We start from the raw sequence: 15,951 nt of genomic DNA on the forward strand, positions 1-15,951 counted from the left end.
TTTAGGAAGATCCTGAATAGTTAGAACCTGTATGGGGAGATCCTGTTTAGGAAGATCCTGAATAGAAAGATCCTGAATAGTTAGAACCTGTATATGAAGATCCTGTTTAGGAAGATCCTGAATAGTTAGAACCTGTATAGGAAGATCCTGTTTAGGAAGATCCTGAATAGTTAGAACATGTGTAGGATGATTTAGACCGTGTTTGTGTGAGTCCGTAGCTGATGTCTGTCTCTGACCATCAGGGGCTTTGGAGCAGTTTAATCTGCAGACTAGAGGACAGGAAGTGAAGGACAGCCTTATCAGCATGTGAGAACGCTACCGCAGGGAAATAGATGGTGAAAGTGGAAAAAAGGTGAGTGTAGAAAGGGAGAAGACACACTAGACTGGACATCCCGCCAAGCGCATGACCACATTAACCGCACACATTTACATCAGGTCACAAAGACAACAATGTCTTCTAGGAAGAGTAATGCTGTCTGCAACCACAGCAGCCAATCGTGTAATCTGTTGCCATGGAACAAGGACCTCCAATGGAGCATAGATGACATAATAAACATAATGCATTTTTTACTTGTTTATTTATGCCACCCCACTATGTTTAGTAGACAATAACTTTTTGCATATTGTGAAAACACTCGTTTTTAAACCATTTGTGGAACATTTCTGAGGAAACATTGTCATTCAAAATGTTGTTTTAAGAAAAGAAAAATGTTGGTTATTTTGCCTTTCTTCTATCTTAGAGTTGCTTATTTCACTTGTTTTGGCAATGTAATCACTGTGTTTGCTGTGCCAACAAAGCACTTTTTAATTTCGATTGGTGGGAAAAAGAGGCCATAATAATCTTAAATGACAACCCCCCCCCCCATGTATAGGTTCCCCCTGCTTCTCCCTCCCCATCCACTGGAACAATGACCTGTCCATCCTCCTCGGGGCCACTTGGATGCATAGCTAAATCATCTAAGATGGTATACTTAATTGTATTTATTCCTGGTTTGTGTGACATTTACAGGGTCCCAGTCACCAATAGGGAAGGTTGCCAGGGGAATCATATTCCCCAAAATGCTACCCAGCAATCGCTCTGTCTTCAGCACCAGCCAATGAGGACAGGAGGGAGTGGTCTGTTTTGGGTCTCAGCTGTGAGTGGGAGGAGTACTGCCAAACACTGTGACAGCATTTTAATAAGACAGTCTATCATCAGACCCCATGCAAGGATCAAAATGTTTCAACTTCACTCGGATTTATCTGGTACCACGAGTTAGACGTCTTCTTGTGAGCTACCGTCGGTTCTGGTTAGGACAAACGTTATTTTATGTGTATTTCTCCAGGTTAGTATTCTAAGAACAGCAAAGACCTCAGGGCAGGAAGGGTTAACGGTCTTGCTCAGGGACAGAACAACGCTGTTTTCTACCTTGTTGGCTCGGGGAGTAGAAGCAACCACCTTCTGTTTATTGGCCCAACTCTCTTGACCACCAGGCAACCCTGGCGTCCCAAATCATTACTTAGCTTCCATCCTCTATGGACTCCTGAGGAAATGGAGACATAAAACTTTTCCACCTCTAAAACAGGATGTTGGAACGCAGCTCAGGCATTTATTTTACTGCTGCTATGTCATATTTATCATCTCCCCTACATGTGGATGATGGCATTTCTGCTGCATCCAGTCCCTGAGGAATTGATGCGTGTGGGAGGAGAAGTGGGAGGATTCCTGCTTAATGATCACCAAATAACAGCCCCAGGACCGTTTACGGAATGGTAAAATAAAGATGTTCCTTCGTGCCCACGGACAATACATAACCTATAGAAAAACAACTGTCAGTCAGGTGAGGACGGGGAGTCTCCTTTTGGAACGGTGGAGAGATGGCAGTTAATGAGGAAATCCGGGAGGAGAACCTCACGGCTTGGCGAACGCTAAAGTTAATTTATCTCCTGTGCATAACTGTAAAAGTTTTACTATAGATAACAGAACAACACTGAGGCCATTATTCATCTGCTTCTCCGGTATTACATACACCCACGCATCAACTCTGTGGGCCGTCATGAGAGTGTGTGTGCCTGTGTAAGGGTGTGTGTGTGCCGTTGTGAGAGTGTGTGTCTGTCTGTGAGGGTGTGTGTGGTGGGGGAGGTGTGAGAACCCCCCCCCCCCCCCCCCGACACACACTTCAATTTAGAACCACAGCTGTGTACAGTTACCATGGAAACCTTTGTCTATCTTCAGCGTAGTGAGCCCCCCCCCCCCCCCAAGGAAAACATTTATTCAAAGGACAGGATGAAGCAAAAATGGCACCCTAAGCCCTTGGAACCCAAAGGACTCTAGTCAAAACTAATGCACTATGTAGAGAATAGGCTGTCATTTGGAAGATAATCCTAGTGTTATTCAGTAAGGATTCTCCCTCTCACTACTTCCCAACACAACTCTGACACGGATAGGTGAAAGCAACATGGCAGAAACTGGGATCTGGGATGTTCCCCTAAATGTGTTGGTGGAAATTAGGAAAATCATATGGGCCACTACTTTGGAATTAAAAACAATTCTCATTTTGAACAGCGTTAAATTCTAGTGTGACCACGACGCCCTCTGCTGTTCGCTGGAAGAATGGCGGCCTGCCACCCCCACATCCTGAATTTGTTCTGAAGCAACTACAATTCTGAGCAATTGCTAATTAAACACAAAAATAAATTGTAGAAATACAAAATATTTTAATGAGAGACAAACACATACACATTTATGTCCAGGCATTCTGTTTATTTTTATCCATGATAGTTTAAATAAGTCATGATAATTTAAAAAAGAACACACAGGCTGTTTCTGGACAGAAATTCGGTCAGTTCATTGCAAGCTGCTATGTACTTTTCGAAACCGCACAATGTACAAAATTACACAGTGTATATTTACAGAACCTAACAAAAAATAAATAAATCCCAAGAACACATAAGCACAGACAATTCAGAAATAAAGTAATGTATTTACATTTTAAATAGAAACAATAAATAAATAAAAACAACAAATAATGTTTAATTACACCACTTGATACATCGTTTGTGTGCGGATACAGAGCGGACAAGAGCTGCATTGTTTTGTACTCTAAACGTATCACAGTAATGCAGACAGAGCGTGTCCTTTACGGTCCCTGTTCATACTGTATAAATATCATACCTGTTGAACATCCCAGTTGACAACTGTTAATTTGCCCTATCAGATGGCGGCGTCTTTGCCGCTCGCATATTATGTCTAGTTAGCTTTGCTCACCCAGTAAGACAGGTCGTGATATGTAGAGGCAACCAGGACATTACAGTAAACGAAAGACAGGCAAACATTAAACTTTTTTTCTTTCTGGTTATATGTTTCGGCGTTCTCCGGGGTACAAAAAATGACGTAACACAATGACAGATGCTAATGAACGGTGGACAGTGCTGTCAATAACAATACAACTGAATAACACAATTATGTGTTGGCATAACGCCTAATGAGTAGAAGATCGGACCACTTAAAAAGGTTGTTGGAGTGCGCGACAAAGCCAGCAGGCTGAAAAATCTGTCATTCTGACCTCTGAGCAAGGCAGTAACCCCTAATGTTGTCCCTGTGGCTCGATCTGGACATGACCGTCTGCTAAATTACTCAAATGTTATTGTACAGTTGACATGTTGTAACTGGATGAATCTGAGCTTGCATTTCACCAGGGCGTGTCCACTTGACAGTAAGCATGGCCATGTTAGCTTAGCCTGGCTTACAAAAACAAGAACCATCATCGAATGTCTGGAGCATGTCAATTCAACCACTACAACGCTCTCTCCTCTCAAAGAAATATATGCGATGGCAAAGATCAGAAAGATTTAGCGCTCCAGATCTCCCAGCACACTATCTCGCGGTCATCCACAGAGTTGTCAGAGTGGCGGTGACGGTCACCTCCTACTGTAGCCTGGTTGTGTCAAGGTTTCTTTTTTTGCTGCAAAGGGGCACAATGTTGGGTGAACGACAAGCCCTCCAAATCACGGCAGCGTGGGTTTGACTCAGGCCCACTGCTCTTTCAGCAAAGAAAACTCTTTCACAACTTTCCTGTCAACAAAAGCATAAAAATGCCAGAACAAAAAGATCTTAAAATAAACATAAAAACAGCACAAACAGATGTGGGACCAGGCTACTAATTCTACCTGCGCCTCCAACTCTTAACCTGCTCCTGCACGCCTCCTCTTTCACCTTGTCCACTCCTGCCCTAAGACCTCCCAGCGCCTCCTCCCTCCTTGTCAGTCTGCCGTCCTCCTGGGGCTGTGTCCCAAATGGCGCAATATTGACCCCGGTCAGAAGTGCCGAAACGACGAAACGGAGTGCCATTTGGGACACGTGAGGAGATCCGGGCGCCTGCCTCTGAAACTCCCTCTACTCCCTCTTTGCCCTCCCCTTCCTCTTCCTCCTCCCGTTGCCGTTCTCCAACGCCGACAGCCTCTCCTTCTCCTCCACCCGGCCCCCAGCCACCGCTCCGTTGGAGAACCCGTTGGAGATGGGGAGGGCCCTGGCGCCCTTGGGCTCCCTGGGCTGGCGAGGAGTGCGGCGGTAGGTCTGGTAGTAGAAGTTACCGAACAGGGCAATGAAGGTGAGGGCGTAGCCAATGAGGGCGTAGTGCATCCAGTGGGGGAAGGCACAGTCCGTGTAGAGGGACAGGGCCGTGTGGCCAATGGTGACGTGAAACTGGATCTGGAGAGAGAGAGAGAGAGAGGGGAGGCTATGAATTGAAACTCCATGGAGAGGGTCACGGCCGTCCGGCTGAATGTGACACAGACCTAGGTCTGGTCGTTCACTGTGACATTTAACACATAGCATATGGCAGCGTTGATCCGTGACGTTCCTGGAGGGCTGCGTGTTTTTCGGTTCCCCCTCTCGCATCGGTGGAAGGGAAGACGAGCTGCACTTGGAACCCCCCGGGGGGCTGTAATATCATTGCTCAGCAACCAGCTGCATGTTGTCTACGACACGATCAATGGAGGGCAACGCGGCCCCGTCCGCTGGCAAAGACATGCACGCAACTCCCAAAACAATCTGTGTCACGACGTTATATAATATCGGACAGCAATCTCTGTGAAATAACATATTGCAACAGTTAATATAATAGCCCACTTGGCCTGTTGCCTTTCATATTATTGCTTTTTTAAGGCAGCTTTAGAAGGCATCTGTTTTGGCCTCAGTGATTGCCTCCCGTGGCAGAGAGAAGCCAGAAAATGCAGAGACTGTGGGTTTTGCTAATCTTTTCTATTTCACATCATTGGTTCAGGGTATTTCTTTTCCCATCGCAACACTGGAGCACTTTCTGGTAGGAATCGCAGGGCAGGCAGCTTTGGCACCTTTGGCACCTTGGGATGCTGCCACAGTGTTGTCATAGTGATGCCAGGGAGGAACACTGGCATTTGTCTAGTTTTTTACCAGGGTATAAATGCATTGTGGTAACAGTCGAGCAGCCGGTGTTTTCGCTCTGTCTCAAAAAAACTCTATTCAATGTAGCCAGCACTCAACCATGCTTTACCCATTACTGGACAATGGGGATACTCTATAGGGATAACTGTTAATGTAAAGGGAAACACTCAGTTACTGTATAGGGATTACTGTTAATGTAAAGGGAAACACTCAGTTACTGTATAGGGATTACTGTTAATGTAAAGGGAAACACTCAGTTACTGTATAGGGATTACTGTTAATGTAAAGGGAAACACTCAGTTACTGTATAGGGATTACTGTTAATGTAAAGGGAAACACTCAGTTACTGTATAGGGATTACTGTTAATGTAAAGGGAAACACTCAGTTACTGTATAGGGATTACTGTTAATGTAAAGGGAAACACTCAGTTACTGTATAGGGATAACTGTTAATGTAAAGGGAAACACTCAGTTACTGTATAGGGATTACTGTTAATGTAAAGGGAAACACTCAGTTACTGTATAGGGATTACTGTTAATGTAAAGGGAAACACTCAGTTACTCTATAGGGATAACTGTTAATGTAAAGGGAAACACTCAGTTACTGTATAGAGATAACTGTTAATGTAAAGGGATAACTGAGTTACAGCAAAGGGACAACTGAGTAACTGTATAGGAATCGACTGTGTTACAGTAAAGGGACAACTGAGTAACTGTAAAAGGAATCAACAGCATTACAGCAAGGGACAGATGGGAATATAGAAAAAAGCACCATTTGGATGATAGTCAGATACTTTTTCCACCACAGGTACTTCTGGATCTTGGGTCCACAGGAAGCGAGTCCATAGTAAAGGTACATAAGGACGTGAATGGCTGCATTCATATGTGCACCGAAGAACGCTGCAGAAGGGAAAACACCCAGATGATTAGCTCTTTCACTTCCACTAAATACACCACACTTTCTGGTCGGTTAAATGAGCCTTTTTACTTACACTGTCCGCCGGCCACCCACTTGATACCGATCCACCAGAGGGTGAACATGGTGCAGTGGTGGTAGACGTGGAGGAAGCTGACCTGGTTGAACTTCTTCCTCAGGATGAAGAACACCGTGTCCAGATACTCCACTCCCTTAGAGATGAAGTACCACCACAATGCTGCTGCTATCTGCCAGCGAGGAGGAGGAAACGTTTTTTTTTTTAATCATCTGGCACAAATGTATTTATGCATCTCCATAACATAGAGAGAGTCTGAGAGAGAGGCCAGGTGGAGAGACCGGAGGGAGAAGAGAGAGAGCAACGGGGGGACGGGGACGACGACGACAACAAAGAGAGATGGAGAGAAAGGGATGAGAGAAGACAAAGAAAGAGGGACAGAAAGAGTGGAGAGAGGGAGAAATAAATTATTACACTAAATAGCTGAGTATTGTTGTCGGGAAAACCATGCCCCCATTTTTAAGGCCTGGCCCAAGCCTGGTCATATGAGTAATAAAGATAATCATCTCCAGGCCTACTGGTCATAAATCAGTCCAACAACATTTCAGTTCCTGACCCTGTACAAATGTTTATGGGTGTCCTATAATCTTATTAAAATACTGTATGTCATCATGATATATCAAATTTCAGCACAAGCATTTCCCAAAATGGCTTCTGACGTCTCAGGCTGCCCGCTTGTAAACATCATGGAGAAGTAACTAGGTGACACTGAACCCCGTGTTGTCCAATCAGAGGGTCTGGTCTGATAAAATAAAACCTGATCGAGTTTCGGAATGACACATCTCACAGACGGCGAGAGAAAGAGAGAGTGGGTGTCTAGTTTCATCGCTGCAGCTGGTTAAAGGATCAGAGAAGGAGAAAGCATGTGCCAGACCGCGGTTCAAATACTATTTAAAATCTTTCAAATACAGTTTCATTTCAACTTGTTTTATATTGTGACGTCCATTCTGTGAATATGGACCCGACTCATCGCCTTGAACGACGTGTCTTCCAAAGCATGTGATTTCAACCTGTTTTACCCCGGATCACACCGCTCGTTTTAACCTGGAAGCAACTTCCAGCCCCTACGCACTTGAAGGAAAGTGCATTCAACAGCAAACCACCAAGATTAAGCACACAGGCGTCCGACCCAACACAACAACTCGATATAGCATCTGAACTCCTGGCTGCAAGTGGACTGATAGACTGTGGCTTAGACAGTGGCCCCAGGAGCCTTTAAGAGACTGTCAATGCTGAACCTGTCTGGGCGGCGCAGTTGTCAGACATGCAAGCTTTGAAGCTATTCTATTGGCTCCATGGTGCCAGGCAGGCACGATAAATGAAGCTCAAATAAAAAAAAATTTTGGCAATTATTTCAAGTAGCATGTGACCCCAGGTGCATTGTGACAGTGGGGTCATTTCTGGTTGAACTCACCCTGACTTCGTTGGGGTCGTCTGAGTAGTCGACAGACTGGCAAATGTAGCTGTAGCCTGCAGCCCGTGCGGCAAGAAAGAGCTGGAGAAGGAAAAAATGACAACACACAGGTCACCTTACAGCGAGAGAGTGTAACTCAGAGGCTAAAATAGGAGACCGATATTACCTAGTGGAACTTTCAAAATGAACCTTTAAATGTTTGCTAAATGCTCAGATGTATTTCGAGTACCCAGTAAATCATTGAGGACAACTGAAAGTTGATTTAAGACCCCATTCCATCAGATCTGCTAAGACTGAAATCTGGAGATGCTCTACCATCTAAGCTGCATGGCACACCGATACCTCTAACACAACTGGAGCTGGGCGAGATAAAATGCCACTCACTGATCAGACAACTTGAATGCAGTAAAACAGACACCTCAAACCCAGCCAAAACACCAGCTTGGCAGGTGTCAGCCACCACCAGGCAACACACCACGTGGTTTAATATCAGCCTTGCTTCTCAGTTAGCCTCTTGTGACGGGCTGAAAGGATTTGCCAGCTGGCCAGACCAGCCAGTGTTTAATATTTGTTCCTGGACAGGCGAGATTAGAGTTCCGCATTGGATGAAGCACCCACCTCTTTGCAGATGAAGAAGTTGAAGATGACCATGCTGAAGTTGTAGACGATCAGTGTTTTCTTAAGCTGGAAGGGTTCTCTGTTCTGCATGTACTTGGGCCCCAGCCAGAGGAAGAGCAGGTAGGAGGAGCTGATGGCCAGCGTGGGCAGAGGGTTGTCCATCAGGGGCCATTTCTCCACTCGCTTGTCTGGGGAATACAAGACAAACCCAGCCAGTTACTGGCAGGACAGTGGAAGACACTGGCAGCCTGACACTATGGTTTGACAAACAAAGAACAAAAGCCTCTGCATGGAAACACACTAGCACTGACACACACACACTGGAGGATAAGAATCACCTGCGATGGTTAGGGCCCATTTATATAAATTAATGGTGTCATTTATCAGGTGTGTGGCAATCTCCATCTTCGCTGTCGGTATCTGAAGTACCCTGTAGAATGACAGATGACGTACATAAGATATATATATATGTTTTCATTTCAATATATTGGCCAAGCATTATGGGGCATTGTGAGCGGACTTATGGCTAAAAAGGATTGTAATCAATTATGAATTCTGTCTATGACACAACAGAAATGTGGAGAAATGGAAAAGGTCTGAAGACTTCTCAAAGGCTCTGTAAGTTATGCAAATTTCCCTTATCAATCTATTAGCACATTTTTAATATGTTATATCTAAGCTTCCAATAAGACATTTTGGTTCAAGTCTTTCAGATTAAGCAGCCTCTAAATGGCATTTCACAAGATGTACAAGACAGGAAGTGAGTGCACTTCCCAATCCCTTAAATTTAACAGGGAAGCTTATACTTCTCATAAGTGAGTAATATACATTTATGGTAAAAAAATAAAATAACAAATACAATAAAAAAGAACACTCAAATATCGATTACAATTACTCTACAAAAGAATAATTTTGTGCGGAGAGACGTTTTGTACAAAACATCATCCGTGCTAAAATGGCTTGCTCGTGGTACTCTGAGAGCTTAATGGGCAATCAAGACAGAGGATAAGTACAACACTGCAAAACAGCACAGTTCTGAAAACATTGTGTGAGACAAATAACATAAGAGGAATCAGGCGCAACCACACATCTTTTGATCCAGTTGATCTTAAAATAATCTAACTCATGCCGAACGCATTACCCCGTCCTAGAATGACGCAATTATGAGCTTCAGACTTTTCTGCGGAATATCTTCTTGATTCAGCGGGCGGACGCTCCGCTTCAAGATGAGACCGATAAGTGGAAGGGTCACTTCAGCGCCACACCAAGGCGGGGCTGGCGGACTGCACCGGCAGCAAGTGTCTGCGGCTTCACGACGGGATCGGTCGGTCTGCGCCGTCGTTCAACCGGCATTTGGTATAATGTGTGCCTAATGTATTTCTTTAAAAAACAAGATGTCCGACCACTTAATAGTGTGCAAGTCAGGTTCGGTAAAAATATGCTATTGGTGCCGGGCGCATCGATAACACGGTGTGATTTGATGATCTCCAAACCGTTACGGTAGAAACGACGCCCCCCTTCACACCGCCAGGGATAAACCAGGCAGCATCTGCCGTTCACAAGCCACCTTTAATCTGAGGAGAACAATGTATTACACGCAATGTATTACCCCCAAATATTACGAAATGTACCCTGGATGTTTCAGTAAAGTACAATAGGACATATCCATGATTGGCAGCTTAGCCCACTCCTCCTCCTCCACATTGTTGCAATAAAACGCCTTATTTATTGACCATTTCCCCATTCTGGAATTTGAACCGTAGGATATAGAAAAACAAGTAAGGTAATTGTATCAATTAAATAAAATGAATAAAATCATCCTAAAGCTCATTAAACTATTAGGCCTAGCTGATCAGAATGTAGATTATCTTACCGTGTCGACGGATAAAGGTCCTTTTATTGTGACATTCAATGCAAGGTCATGTATTATAAATGTTCCACCGTGTCGGCTACCGAAAACTGAAATATGTTATATTCGTGGTTATATTCGAATATTGCCTATTTCAGATAGGCCTAACTATGCAGAAACCTGGCATAGATGCACCATAATGACCGCAACCTCTTTTCACTGCGCTGGAAACGACACTCTCGTGCAACTCGCTAGTCTGATGGGGAGGATTTGGTGGTGCGCATGCGCACATATGTACATGGATGCAGTAGCTTTGGACACCCGGTATATGTAACGGCCGTTTTTTATTAACTATCCATTGTTATCATGTCTATATATCTTAACGGACGATTTCCAACTCTTTTATCTGCGTGCGCTATGAACGATGCATGGATATTTTGTGCAGTATTTTAGTATATCTGTGACAGACGCGAAACGTACAAGGCCTGAAGTCCCCTATTGGTGATACCGGGGACTATGGAGTGGTACCACCATACGATGATTGTTTGAAAAATATATTTCCCCCTAGAAAATGGGCTGGTGACGAACGGATCTTTTGCAAGCGACGGTGGGACATTGCCCTATGGAGGAGGAGATAACGACAAAATGAAGATCTGGAGCACAGAACATGTTTTCAGGTTAGTAGGCCGAGACAAGTAAGCCATGTAAGCCGGTGATTGGCATTAAGATACCTAAAGGTTAACTGGATGGTTGCAAAGTCGTTGTCTTTGTTTAAAATATGTACATTTGCATCGTTCCAAGTAGGAGACATTTGAATCCTTGTTGGAAATGACCGCTGAACAGTGATGAGATATATTGTTACCTGATTTGTGCTATAATGCCAGTGGAACAGAAGGCATTTAAGTCAATGCTGTGCACACGGTTAAACACGTCAGTTATGTTATAACGTGTGCTAAATTTCAAGTGCTGTGTTTATAAGTGATTAAGATAAATTCATGGGGGGGGGGGGGTTAAAAGCACAACGGGTCATGGTGTGCTTGAAAAGAGCGCTTAGCGGTGGTATGTTGGTAGTATTACCCGAAGATGCCTTATTGCTTGACTGCCATGACTTTAAGCCAATCAGCATTCAGGATTCATACCACTCAGTTTATAATTAAAAATAGTTATTTAAAAAACACGAATACACAATATGTTCTTCTCTCACAAAATGTAAATTAGCTGCAGCATTTAGCCCCTGAAGCAACACCTTTTGCACAGAAATTTTTGACAATATTAATATTTAGGCAAATATTTTTGCCTGGCACAAAAAAACCTTTCTGGATCTACAGTGGATACAAAAAGTCTACACACCCCTGTTAAAATGCCAGGTTCTTGTGATGTAAAAGAATGAGACCAATCATGTCAGAACTTTCTCCACTTTTAATGTGACCTACAACGTGAACAATTCAATTGAAAAACAAACTGAAATCTTTGAGGGGGAAAAATAAAAAACTCTTAATAACCTGGTGACTGACCAACATGCCTTCTTTTCACGATTCAGTTTGGGCTAACAGTGTTCCTGCCCTACCTCTATCACTCTATCACTCTCTATCACTCTCTATCACTCTCTATCACTCTCTATCACTCTCTATCACTCTCTATCACTCTCTATCGCTCTCCACTCTTTCCCTCCTCTTTCTCCCTCCTTTCAAACACCTGACACAACTGTGCCATGTGGTCGTGCAGCTACCCATGGGAGACTGTGATCAAGGCAGCGATGAGGAAGTACCCGAACCCCATGAACCCTAGCGTGGTGGGGGTGGACGTTCTGGACAGGAACCTGGACCCAGAGGGGCGCCTACACAGCCACAGACTCCTGAGTACAGAGTGGGGTCTCCCCGGAATCGTGAGAGCGGTAAGCCTCTCTGTCTGCCTCACTCTCTCTTTGTCTCTGTCTGTCTGGCTCACTCTGTCTTTGTTTATCTCTTATTGCCTGCCCCCCCCCCCCAATCTTTGTCTCTCTCTCACTTTCTGTCTGTCTCACTCCCTTTTTTTCTCTTTCTGCCTGTTTCACTCCCTCTTTGTCTCGCCCTTTTCTGTCTAGCTATCTGTCTGTCTGTCTGTTTTTATCACTGTCTTTCTGACTGTTATTTCTACTTGCTTGGTGCTCCCTCACAGCGTGTTAATGTACAGCATTAGTGCTTCAGCCTGTGTAATAGATGCGCTTCAGAAACATCCAGACTTGTGTAAGCTCCCTAGGCCGACGCCTATTATTTTAGGTCAGCGTCCTAACAAGCTCCCCCAAACCCTGTCACGCGTTTCACCGGAACGTTCCTCCCGTAGATCATGGGGACCAGTCACACCCGTACCTATGTCAAGGAGCACTCCATTGTGGATCCTGAGGAGAAGACAATGGAGCTTTGTTCAACAAATGTAAGTGGAAAGCAGCACTTCCTGTTGTATGTAGAGCGCTGAACGGTGCAATCCCATGCATGTTTTGGATTAACTGTGTGTCCACCATTGTTGGTATCTCCAAGACAGCAGCAGGAAATTAAACTTTTAAGTCGTATGTCCTCAGATCACTCTGACCAATCTGGTGTCAGTAGATGAAAGACTGGTCTACAGACCTCACCCAGACAATCCTGATGTGTAAGAATACACCACATTAATAACACATTATCTAACAACACGTTGTGTTGTTTATAACACGTTAATAACACCTGTATAACCTCTCTGTACAGGACTGTCCTGACCCAGGAGGCCATCATCACGGTGAAGGGTGTCAGTCTCAGCAGCTACCTAGAAGGAATGATGGCCCTGAGAATGTCGGCCAATGCCAGAAAGGTTAGACCATACAATCTAACGCCCAGAAGGTTAGACCTACCAATCTAACGCCCAGAAGGTTAGACCTACCAATCTAACGCCCAGAAGGTTAGACCTACCAATCTAACGCCCAGAAGGTTAGACCTACCAATCTAACGCCCAGAAGGTTAGACCTTACAATCTAACGCCCAGAAGGTTAGACCTACCAATCTAACGCCCAGAAAGTTAGACCTACCAATCTAACGCCCAGAAGGTTAGACCTACCAATCTAACGACCAGAAGGTTAGACCTTACAATCTAACGCCCAGAAGGTTAGACCTACCAATCTAACGCCCAGAAGGTTAGACCTACCAATCTAACGCCCAGAAGATTAGACCTTATAATCTATCACCAGGGCTACAATCAAACAAGGGCTCTCTATAACCTCTTTGCTATGAAGTAGACTATCTCTATAAGCTCTTTTGTATGTCATCTCTATTGATGAATTGCTATTCCGTCACATGGTCAAGTCAACATGATTACAAAAGGTTTAGCTAATAGTTATTTCAGTTCTTTAAAGATGGTATCTTGTTTTAAAAGCTCCCATTGGGGATGCATTGAGAATAACCAAAAATCAACATTCAAAACAGTGACGAAACGTGCAATCCATGAATAAGGTATTTTTATATTTAGTAGGCTCTCTTTAAGTCTTTGGCATGCAGTAGGTGATCTCTATAAGGTCTTTGGCATGTAGTAGATTCAATCCATTAGGACTTCGGCATGTACTAGGTTATCTCAATAAGGTCCTGGGCATGTAGTAGGTTATCTCTGCAAGGTATTTGGCATGTATTAGGTTATCACTATAAAGTCTTTGCTTTGTGTGTTGCTCCTAGGGTTGGGATGCTATTGAGTGGATCATCCAGAACTCTGAAAGGGAGAATGTTCCTCTTTGTGACCTTTACTAACACTGGTAACCACTGTTCTATTTCTTTTTCTTTCCTATCAGGCCTAACTTGGCTAATGAATACACGCACGCTGCTCTGTGATATATTTTAGTCAATGCAATTATCCTGGTAAATTTCCATTCAAGTTCTTCCATCTTGAAGTGAGAATTGAGTAATGAAAGGAAATCTTCCTGACAGCAGATTTCTGAATGTGCTGACACTATCCTCTGCTGTTTTAGTCTGCAGGAAGGACGCCAAGGACCGTGGAGCATAGACAGACAACATCATCAGGGAATATAGGAAATTAATTGTTACCCCCGACTCACAACATCTGATGGACACAGCTGCTCCAAAGTAGTTCACTACATAGGGAATAGGTTTGGGACTTTACCTCATTATCTGTCTGTACCAACAAGACAAGAAAACTATGAAAATCATGCTTTTTAATATTAGTGTACCATTTGCAACTACTGCAGACAGAACGCCCCCACTCTAACATTTTATGCAGACACAACGCCCCCAGTCCTACATGTAATGCAGACACAATGCATCCATTATTACATTTAGTGCAGACACAACGCCCCCGCACTGTAATGTATATTACAGACATGCTACAAAGCGTAATACTCCATAAGAGATGCTAATGGTATTTACTACGAATATGACCTATTGTCCATTGTCTGCATAAATGCACAGAAACACTTCCTGGGGCAGGTGCCCAGGTAACCGTTTTTTAAAAAGCAATAAGGCATCTTGGTGTTTGGTGGGATATCTCCAATGTCCCACGGCTAAGAGAGACACTCCCTTTTGCGTCGTGCCTAAGACCAGCCGATTTGCCGTGGTATATTGGCCACGTACCACACCCCTCTGTGCCTTATTGATTAATTACGTCACAAACACTTGAACAGTGCCTAGTGTTTGTAGCCTGGTCCTAGAGCTGTCTGGGCTGTTTCCAACGCCACTCTTCAACATGACAAGGAGCAGGCTGGCTCTCAGGCTATAGCGTTTCCTGTGTCAGCCAAAGTGTTTATTTGCCATTTTGCACAAAATGGAATTTCATGTGTAGTCCAGGTTAACGAGGGGTTGGACATTAAATGAATGTACAGCAACGTCATGAGGACAGGACAGTCTTCATGACTCTGGCAGTTAAAGATGCACTCTGACTTTTTGTATAATTTCAGCAAGCGGTTGAAAGTGGTGCTCATTAGCCCGAAACGGGTCTCCGTTTTCTTGTGCCCTAATGTGATTCATCTGACTACTACATCACCCATTTCTTATTGTGTGTTATGACCGGCAAAAAAATCTGAAGTACAAAATCTAATCAAATTCTTAACTTATACAAATATAGTGTCCTTAAGATTACGGAATGCATCTTTAACATTACAACTGTACGTCTTCCACAAGCTATCAAATGTATATCGAAGTTTAGCAGGAGTAGGCAGCTTGATTGGTCTGGATGGACGACATTATTTATAATAATTCGTACACTGGAAAGTATCCATGACCAAGCCCAGAAACAGACTGTATTGGGTAGTACCAATACCTGCACTTTGACCTGGTTTTCAGAATCGCACAGTGTCTCAGCTTTACTTAACTGATCTTAATTCACAGCATGTTTATATACTTCAATGATCATGGTTGATTTTAACGTTAGAAAGATGTTTATTTTTGTTATAACATTGTGAAGACGTATTTCATTTGTCAACATGTAACCTTATAAAAGAAATGCTTGGATGTAATAATAAAATGTTAACTTAAACTGAAACGTCCTTTGTAGTGGTTACTGTTTCCCTCTACATACAGGGAAATAATTTGGAAGTGTAGGGCCAATCTGACCTTTGAAGCCAGTTGCACTCAGATTTCTTCATTGCAACCCCCGAATCAAGGATTTATCTGGACCTGGGACACAAAGTGGGGTCAATTAATGATGAGATAGAACAGAAGGTAAG

At 43.7% G+C, this 15,951-nt stretch overlaps 2 protein-coding genes across 2 annotated transcripts; one reads left to right on the top strand and one right to left on the bottom strand.

The window, feature by feature from the left end:
- Positions 1-2,722: 2,722 nt before the first annotated feature.
- elovl4a (ELOVL fatty acid elongase 4a) lies at positions 2,723-10,503 on the bottom strand. The gene is made up of 7 exons (XM_010892768.3): positions 10,302-10,503; positions 8,767-8,858; positions 8,429-8,616; positions 7,811-7,891; positions 6,397-6,568; positions 6,177-6,304; positions 2,723-4,690 (listed from the first exon to the last, which is right to left on the bottom strand). Exons 2-7 carry the CDS (start codon positions 8,831-8,833, stop codon positions 4,376-4,378), a joined length of 951 nt encoding a protein of 316 aa, XP_010891070.1. The 5' UTR covers positions 8,834-8,858; positions 10,302-10,503; the 3' UTR covers positions 2,723-4,375.
- Positions 10,504-10,541: 38 nt separating this feature from the next.
- On the top strand, positions 10,542-15,887 carry prelid3a (PRELI domain containing 3A). The gene is made up of 8 exons (XM_013137815.3): positions 10,542-10,601; positions 10,846-10,954; positions 12,003-12,171; positions 12,600-12,689; positions 12,835-12,905; positions 12,998-13,100; positions 13,952-14,028; positions 14,242-15,887. The coding sequence occupies exons 2-7, from the start codon at positions 10,923-10,925 to the stop codon at positions 14,021-14,023; spliced, it is 537 nt and encodes a 178-aa protein (XP_012993269.1). The 5' UTR covers positions 10,542-10,601; positions 10,846-10,922; the 3' UTR covers positions 14,024-14,028; positions 14,242-15,887.
- The last annotated feature ends 64 nt before the right edge of the window (positions 15,888-15,951 follow it).

Source organism: Esox lucius, chromosome 16 (genome assembly GCF_011004845.1).
Source record: "Esox lucius isolate fEsoLuc1 chromosome 16, fEsoLuc1.pri, whole genome shotgun sequence".
NCBI classification, from domain to species: domain Eukaryota; kingdom Metazoa; phylum Chordata; class Actinopteri; order Esociformes; family Esocidae; genus Esox; species Esox lucius.

Coding starts and splice junctions, on each gene's coding strand:
- prelid3a (XM_013137815.3), top strand. CDS start 10,923: ATGAAGATCTGGAGCACAGAACATGTTTTCAG. Junction 10,955..12,002: donor AGCACAGAACATGTTTTCAG/GTTAGTAGGCCG, acceptor GTGGTCGTGCAG/CTACCCATGGGAGACTGTGA. Junction 12,172..12,599: donor TCCCCGGAATCGTGAGAGCG/GTAAGCCTCTCT, acceptor TTCCTCCCGTAG/ATCATGGGGACCAGTCACAC.
- elovl4a (XM_010892768.3), bottom strand. CDS start 8,833: ATGGAGATTGCCACACACCTGATAAATGACACCATTAATTTATATAAA. Junction 8,617..8,766: donor ATGGGCCCTAACCATCGCAG/GTGATTCTTATC, acceptor TGTATTCCCCAG/ACAAGCGAGTGGAGAAATGG. Junction 6,569..7,810: donor ACGACCCCAACGAAGTCAGG/GTGAGTTCAACC, acceptor CCTCGCTGGCAG/ATAGCAGCAGCATTGTGGTG.